At 48.5% G+C, this 8,949-nt stretch overlaps 1 protein-coding gene across 4 annotated transcripts in view; it reads left to right on the forward strand.

Annotated features, from left to right (window-relative positions):
* The window catches only part of SDK2 (sidekick cell adhesion molecule 2), an 818,277-nt gene that overhangs the window by 322,705 nt on the left and 486,623 nt on the right, over positions 1 to 8,949 (forward strand). For all 4 annotated transcript variants that reach the window (XM_073606891.1, XM_073606893.1, XM_073606892.1 and 1 more), the window contains exon 2: positions 6,312 to 6,471. In XM_073606891.1, coding sequence (XP_073462992.1) covers positions 6,312 to 6,471 — 160 coding nt within the window. The remainder of the gene's footprint in view (positions 1 to 6,311; positions 6,472 to 8,949) is intronic.

An 8,949-nucleotide genomic window follows, 5' to 3' on the forward strand; every position in this document is an offset into this window, starting at 1 on the left:
TCTGCATGCGTTCCCGACACAAAGAAATGTGAATGCGGTTTAAATGTCTCAGTTACATTGGTGGTCAGTGTAAATCTTCTCATTACATTGGAGCTTGGTGTACAATCCTTCCATTCACACTAGTGGCCAGTATGAAGGTCCCCCTTACATTGGTTGTCAGTGTACACTCTTCAGAACATTGGTGATCAGTGTACATTTCCCTTTACATTGGTGGTAAGTGCAAAATTCCACTTACACTGGTGGTCAGTGTAAATCCCCCTTTACATTGGTGGTCAGTGCAAATTCCACCTCACATTGGTGGTCAGTGTAAATCCCTCCCCCCCTCCTCACATTGGGGGTCAGTGTAGAATCCCCCACTATATACTTGCCAAAGATTTTTCAGCTTTGTTCTACATGATTCAGAATTTGCCACAGTGTACTGCCTTCTAATTAATCCCATCCCCCCCACCACCACTGCCGCGGATCCCATCAACCCCCAGCATTGCCACTGATTATACACACCCCTTCCCCAGCATTGCCACTGATCCCAGGAGTCCTAGGATCCCTAGGAGTTTTCTGTCTACTGATGAGTCCCCTCACCTCCCCAGTCCATGGTGTGCAGGCAGTGAGGAGATGATGTGCTGTAACCTTTAGCAACCAATCAGTGAGCAGTAATGATGTGCACTAACCTCTTGCAATCAATCATTGAGCGGTAAGGATGTGCAGTAACATCTTACCACTCATTGGTTGCTAGGATGTCCAGTAACCTCCAGAAACCAATCGACGAGCAGAAGTCATGTGCTGTAACCTCTAGCAAATAATCAGTGAGCCATACTGTGTGCTGTAACCTCTAGCAGCCAGTCAGTGAGTGATAATACACTTGTAGCAAGGTCCCAGGCATCCAAAGGCCTAATAGTGACCTTCAGAGTAAGGGATAGCTGACATCCATTTTTGTAGAGTGGGTTACAAGGCATGGTGGGTGTGATGCAAGATGCAGTGATGGGCGCCAGACACTTTTTGAATGCAAAAGAGATTTGATGTCTCTTAACAGAACTGTGGGAGAGCAGGTTAGGGCGAGGACACCCTTACGTAGATGCAATGATAATTGGCAGACTTCAAGACTTCTATAGGTAGACAGCTATACAGTGGAAGGCCTCCAGCCGGCCACCACTTCAGTATAGGTAGGACCACTGTCTCCTATGACAACAATCTTGTGACAGTCACTAATTGTATTTAACTATTAGTAACACAATAGTTCTCCTCGCACTCTACAGTCTCTCACTGTAGGTCTTCACTCACCAAGTTTCCAATCTCTCATTAGACTCTCAGACCCAATCACCACTGGATCCCCCTAAGCTCTTCCACTTCCATAACTCGGTATCTTCCTGAAGCGTCATCCCTGCTTCCCTGCTGGGTCCCTGGCTTGGCACTCACTGATGCTCCTCAAGTGTCATCTTTGCTGTCCGCCGAGTCCCTGGCTTGGCACTTGCTGAAGTTTTCCCAGTTCTTCACCCTCACCGGCTGGTGAGAAGACTGCTCTGGTACTGGCTCCAGCTTACTTACAGTGGTCTCCGGCAACAAGGTGGGTGGTCCCTTAGTGGCGACAGCTTCCCCTCTACCTTCGACCACAACCGGTTCCCTGTCAGGCTGAACCTTTACTCTCGGTTGGATTCCAATCCTGCAGTCCGAACCCTGCGCTGCTTCTCCTGCTTCTGGATAGGCCCTCAGACAGCCTAGCACATAGCTCTAAACTGTCCCTCTGTCCCACTTTCCTCCTCATTTGTCCGTCATTTTGGTCTGAACCATATAGTTGTATATAAAATGCACTTTTTATCTTTCCCAGTACTAAACCTTTCATCCAATTTCTGAAAATTGCTGCATTTGTACGTTTTAAAAGCCAATATAAAGGAATAGTAGTGTTAAAAAAAGCACTTGTGGATTTGATTAACCTTTTTTGGGGGGTTAATTCTCCTTTAAAGGGGTGTGGCAGGGATCTTGTCCTATGCCTACATATGGTTGTTAGTAGGTGTCCCTCATTCCCATCTCAAAATGTTGGGAGGTATGCTAGCAACCCGGGCAGCATAACACACGTCCACCCAGACAGCCGTCCGGGTGGCACAGAACACCGATCACCTGATTCCACCCAAATAGGCTCTCCCAGCAGGCCAAGGGGCTTAAAGAAACCCTTGCCCTTTGGCTCAGACAACCCCATCCATTCATAATCTGTCCTTGCTATGTCCTTGTCTATCTAATGTCACCAGCTATAAAGCCACCTAGTGACAGAAGAGAGAAGTGCAGAAATTCCAGAATTAGGGGGGAATCAAAACTACTGGCAAAACTAAATTGGTTTAGCAACCCTGCATAAACACCAGGGTGCTACACACTGTAACCTCTGGCAACCAATCACAATCACTACCTGATCTGATGGGAGGCCCTAGAAAGTATTTGCCTAGGGTCCAATCAATATTAAAGACGGCCCTGCTCTGATGTGATGGGCGGGGGCTCTGATATGATGGGTGTGACTTCTGATGCGATGGGAGGACCTCTGATGTGATAGGTGTGACCTCTGATGTGATGGGAGGACCTCAAATGTGATGGGGGGGACCTCTGATGTGATGGGAGGACCTCTGATGTGATGGGGGGGACCTCTGATGTGATGAGAGGGGACCTCTGATGTGATGAGAGGGGACCTCTGATGTGATGAGAGGGGACCTCTGATGTAAAGGTGGTTACTCTGATGTAATGGTGTCACTTCTGATGTGATGGGAGGACCTCTGATGTGATGGGGGGGCCTCTGATGTGATGGGGGGGACTTCTGATGTGATGGGGGGGACCTCTGATGTGATGAGAGGGGATCTCTGATGTGATGGGGGGGACCTCTGATGTGATGGGGGGGATTTCTGATGTGATGGGGGGGACCTCTGATGTGATGAGAGGGGACCTCTGATGTGATGAGAGGGGACCTCTGATGTGATGAGAGGGGACCTCTGATGTAAAGGTGGATACTCTGATGTAATGGTGTCACTTCTGATGTGATGAGGGAGACCTCTGATGTGATGGGGGGAACCTCTGATGTGATGGGGGGGACCTCTGATGTAAAGGGGGTTCCTCTGATGTGAACAGGGGTCCTCTGATGTGATGGGCGTGACTTCTGATGTGATGGGCGTGACTTCTGATGTAATGGGTGGGACTTCTGATTTGATGGGGGACCTCTGATGTGATGGGGGGGGGACCTCTGATGTGATGGGTGGGACTTCTGATGTGATGGGCAGGACTTCTGATGTAATGGGTGGGACTTCTGATTTGATGGGGGACCTCTGATGTGATGGGCAGGACTTCTGATGTGATGGGTGGGACTTCTGATGTGATGGGGGACCTCTGATGTGATGGGGGGGGACCTCTGATGTGATGAGGGGACCTCTGATGTGATGAGGGGACCTCTGATGTGATGGGAGGACCTCTGATGTGATGAGGGGACCTCTGATGTGATGAGGGGACCTCTGATGTGATGAGGGGACCTCTGATGTGATGAGGAGGCCTCTGATGTGATGGGTGGGACTTCTGATGTGATGGGGGTCCTCTGATGTGATAGATGTGACTTCTAATGTGATAAGGGGGCCTCTGATGTGATGGGTGGGAATTTTGATATAATTAGTGGGACTTCTGATGTGATAGGGGGACCTCTGATGTGTGGAGAGCAGAGCGCCTGAGAGATGAGCTCATCACTGTGCTGCTTCTCATTTCACTGTCCAGTCACAGACTGGGGGTGGGTCCAGGATGACATGGGCTCAGAGAAGTGAGTTGAATGATGCTGACTATCAGACTGAGGACATCGAGTGGCAGAGAAAAAGTGCTGCGTGGAGACTATTGCAGCAAATGCCAATGTTGTTTTTTTATCTTTCAATGGACTATTCGTTTTTTTTCTGTTTTTTTCTGGTTAATTTTGGATGGAGCTCTGCTTTAAAAAGTATAAACAAGGAAGATTTTCATGTATTCCAGAAATGTTATTTTTTCCTTTAAACCTAAGCTGAGAAGCTGCAGTACACCTTCTGGGCACTGGATGATGCTGGTGAGCCCGGGGTCCCCGGTGATGTATAGCCGTCCTCCGGCGGATGGGATTTTAGTGCTTTGGTGTGTTTGTTTGCATGTTTATAGTAACGTTATACCCACACATTGGCTGAGCAGCGTGTCTATACATACGGTCGATGGGCGCTCGGCGGCGGCTCTGTAATGCGCCGGCTCAGATTACTTCTCATCATCTCCCCAGCTCTCCGCTCTGACCTTTTGTTCTCCATTCTGCGGCTGTTGAAATTCGCTTTCTTTGTGCGCATCACTCTCGTTGCGTTTGAAATTCTTTCTTTCCTGTTGCGGCTCCTTTCATATTTCAGGCTTCATGTATTAATCATGAGTGTTGGTGAAGGCAGGGAATGCCGCCACTCCTAAATTAGTTAGTAAACTCGGTCGGAGCTCCCACGGCCCGCCATGCGAAACGTGCGTTGGGGGAAAAAAATAGGTTCAAAAAGAGGAACTGAGCGCTACACAGTCCGGGTCTGGGTACCAGATCCCAAAACGGATGCGAGGGAGCTGCAGAGAGCAAGTAAACTTGGTGCAAGGTCATTGCAAAAGGCAAGGGGCGTTGTATATCAATGTTCCTCAAGCAGGGTGCCCTTTAGGTTCCCCAGGGGTGCCACAGGCACGAGAACCAATTTGCCCTGGATCAGGGATAGATGAGAGGACTCTGTGATCTCAGGGGGACTCTGTGGTGATAAGGGACTCTGATGTGAAGAAGAGACTCTGGTGGGATCGAGGGGGGGGCTGTCTTGGGCAGGCCTATGACTCTGATAGGGGGACTCTGTGGTGATGAGGAACCTCTGATGTACAGGAGGACCTGTGATGTGAAGGGGAGCTTCTGGAATTCTTGATAGAATGGGGCTTCTGATGTGATGGGGTGCTTCTAATGTGATGGTGAACGGGGGAGGGGAGGATTCTGATGTGATGGAGGACCTCTGATGTGATGGAGGACCTCTGATGTGATGGAGGGACCTCTGATGTGATGGAGGGACCTCTGATGTGATGGAGGGACCTCTGATGTGATGGAGGGACCTCTGATGTGATGGAGGGACCTCTGATGTGATGGAGGGACCTCTGATGTGATGGAAGAACCTCTGATGAGATGGAGAGACCTCTGATGTGATGGAGAGACCTCTGATGTGATGGAGAGACCTCTGATGTGATGGAGGACCTCTGATGAGATGGAGAGACCTCTGATGTGATGGAGAGACCTCTGATGTGATGGGAAGACTTCTGATGTGATGGGAAGACCTCTGATGTGATGGGGGGGGGGGACCTCTGATGTGATGGGGGGACCTCTGATGTGATGGGGGGACCTCTGATGTGATGGGAGGACCTCTGATGTGATTGGGGGACCCTGATGTGATTGAGGGACCTCTGATGTGATGGAAGAACCTCTGATGAGATGGAGAGACCTCTGATGTGATGGAGAGACCTCTGATGTGATGGAGAGACCTCTGATGTGATGGAGAGACCTCTGATGTGATGGAGGACCTCTGATGAGATGGAGAGACCTCTGATGTGATGGAGAGACCTCTGATGTGATGGGAAGACTTCTGATGTGATGGGAAGACCTCTGATGTGATGGGGGGGGGGGACCTCTGATGTGATGGGGGGACCTCTGATGTGATGGGGGGACCTCTGATGTGATGGGGGACCTCTGATGTGATTGGGGGGACCTCTGATGTGATGGGGGGGGGCGTCTGATGTGATGGGGAGACATCTGATGTGATGGAGGGGGGTTCTGATGTGATGGAGGACCTCTGATGTGATGGGGGGGACCTCTGATGTGATGGGGGGGACCTCTGATGTGATGGGGGCGGACCTCTGATGTGATGGGGAGACCTCTGATGTGATGGGGAGACCTCTGATGTGATGGGGGGACCTCTGATAAGATTTTTTTTTTTTTTTGGGGGGGGGGGTGATGTGATGGGAAGACTTCTGATGTGATGGGAGACTCTGATAAGATTGGGGGGGGGGGGGGGGGGTGCCATTAAAGTTAATGTGTGTGTGTAAAGGCAGGTGTCCCAATACTTTTGATAACATAGTGTATCTATCTGGGGGTCTTCAAAAAGCTTCCGCACTATATTTAAAGAGTTTAAATTTTTTTTATATATATATATATATATAACTTATGTTTGTCATTTGGTTGAACTCTATGGACATGTGAATGGGCCCTGAATTTCGCTGATGTTGGAATCCTATGAATGTCACAGCTGATTGGCCGCTGATACTAAATACACAACTTCTCTTTCCTGCAGACGATGTGCCTCCATACTTCAAGACGGAGCCGGTGCGGAGTCAGGTCCACCTGGAGGGCAACCGTTTGGTTCTCACTTGCATGGCGGAGGGGAGCTGGCCTCTCGAATTTAAATGGCTGCACGACCACAAGGAGCTGACCAAATTCTCCCTGGAGTACAGGTCTGTCATCCATCTTAATACTAATAATGATATTTTAGTGCTAATAGTTTAATACTTTGCTTTATAAAGCAACAATGAAAATCCGGATTACCAGTCACTGTAACCTGCGCTCGCTCTATGGTTAGTCTATGATATCATTGGATGAAGCGGCGAGAAGTCGCTCTATCACCGCGCACTGTCATGTAGGCGGAGTTCTAGAATCGCTCCTCTTAGCGTGTTTTGTGTTGCAACCTTCCCATGTATAGATCGCTCTCTGAATGATCGCTCTTTTGCAAACACTGTAGACATCTACAGCAGGAAATCTGTAGCGAAAAAACTAAAGATTTGGACTTTCCTACAAAGTTGCTTTTGGGACTCGGCCATTATCGATACAAAAGTAACAAAATCCGGTGTGAACAAAATATATTTGCATTTGGTGACTAGGGGGCGGCACAGCTGATCTCCCATATCTGTATACATATGTCCAAGGTCAATACGAAAATGTAGAAAATTCGTTGTCAAGAAACGGGAGTAACCAAGGGAGGACAAAAGAAGCAATTATCCAGGATATAAAGAAGAAACGCGTCAGTGATCACATTGAGGTAGCAAAAAAAAAAAGAGAATTTTTTATTTATTTATATTTATTTAGCTATTATTTATCAAAAAAGAGTAGTTCCACTTTCATGGGGAAAAAATGGTACATATACAATCACTACATAAGTCATATTGTAATTTGAATATTATTAAAATCTTTCCTTTTCAATCTGCAGTCGCCGTAATTTTCTGTAAAATTTAATATGGCCACCTGGAGGCGCTCTGTACACAGATGGTATACAGAACCCCCCCCCCCCCCAGAAATACAATATGGCCACCTGGAGGCTCTCTGCACACAGATGGTATACAGAAAGCCCCCCCAAAAATGCAATATGACCACCTGGAGGCGCTCTGTACACAGATGGTATACAGAACACCCCCCAGAAATTCAATATGGCCACCTGGAGGCGCTCTGTACACACATGGTATACAGAAAACCCCTTAGAAATGACATTTCCTGCTTGTGTGATTGGCTCGCTGATTCCCCAGAAGTCTGCACTAAGATACAAGTCAGATTTTGGGCATCCCCTGCAACAATAATGTCAGTTTTGGTGAGACACTCCCAAAGGGACATCACATCTAAAGGAATGCAGACCCAGCCGCTTTCCTCATTAGAGCCCTGCAGGTACAGCAGCTGATTGATAATGATAAAGTCACTCCCATTCACATTCCCAGTCACTTTCAAACAAAACAGCTATTTCTTCAGAAAAATAAAAGGTAAGAATCTGCTATAAAGTTTGTTACAATCCCTGCAATGTACAGAAATCATCCAGAGGGGGAGGGGTTTTTTTCTTCAACAAATGTAGAGTTACTCTTTATGAAGTCTTTTGGGGGTGGGCAAGGAACTAATAAATACATTATGTGTTAGGGAACATCCCCCTCCCCCACCCAAAAGAAATTACTAATCTGCAAGCCTACCTGCTAAGCATAATTTCCCCTCCTCACAGGACAGATGTACCCCCCTGCTCAGCACAAATCTTTGCCCCCCCGCCCCCCCCATCCCAACTCAAATCCTCTTTCCCCAAATCCCCCCAGCACAAAGACCCCACCCCCCCAAAAAAATCACTCCTCCTAGCCCAAATCTCCCTTCCCCTTAAAAAGAAATCACTCCTAGCACAACTCAAATTGCCCCTCCGAGTACTCATCCTCTCCCCCCCTCCTAGCACAAATCTCCCCTCCCCCTCAAAAAAATTACTCCTCCTAACACAAATCCTCTACTCCTCAAATCCCCCCCCCCCCGAGTACACATCCCCCCAACTCCAAATCCACCCTCCCAGCACAAATCCTGCCACTCCCCTCCTAGCAAAATCTCCTCTCCCCTTAAAAAATAAAATCACTCCTAGCACAAATTCCCTACTCCTCAAATTTCTCCTCTGAGTACACCCCCCCCCTCTCCTCTGGCACAATTACCCCCCCCCCATCAAGAAAAAAATACTCCTAGCACAAACCCTATACGCCTCAAATTTCTCCTTCAAGTACATTTCCTCTCCCCCCCTCCAAATATCCTCCGGTCATCACTACTAGTACAAACCCCCTCCCCGCCTCTTCTAGCACAAATCCCCCCCCCCATCCCCCCTCCCAACACAAATCCCCTCCAAATCACCTTTCCTAGCACAGCCCCCCCCCCCGAAATTTCACCTCCTAGAAAAATTCTTACCCCCCTGTTGCCCCGCAAATTCCCCCACCCAACACAAATCCTCTCCCCCCAACCTCCTCATGGTGCCCCTGCACCTCACATTATACCACAGTGCCCCACCTATCCACCCCTTGTCCCCTTGTCCTGGCCCTGATTGCCGATGTGGAAGACAGGTGAGTGTTTTTTTTTTGGGGGGGGGGGGGTTGCACATCAACCAATAAAGAAACAAGTCTAAAAAATAAATGGAAGAGCGCACAGAAGGCGGTAGG

Source organism: Aquarana catesbeiana, linkage group LG12 (genome assembly GCF_042186555.1).
Source record: "Aquarana catesbeiana isolate 2022-GZ linkage group LG12, ASM4218655v1, whole genome shotgun sequence".
Lineage (NCBI taxonomy): Eukaryota > Metazoa > Chordata > Amphibia > Anura > Ranidae > Aquarana > Aquarana catesbeiana.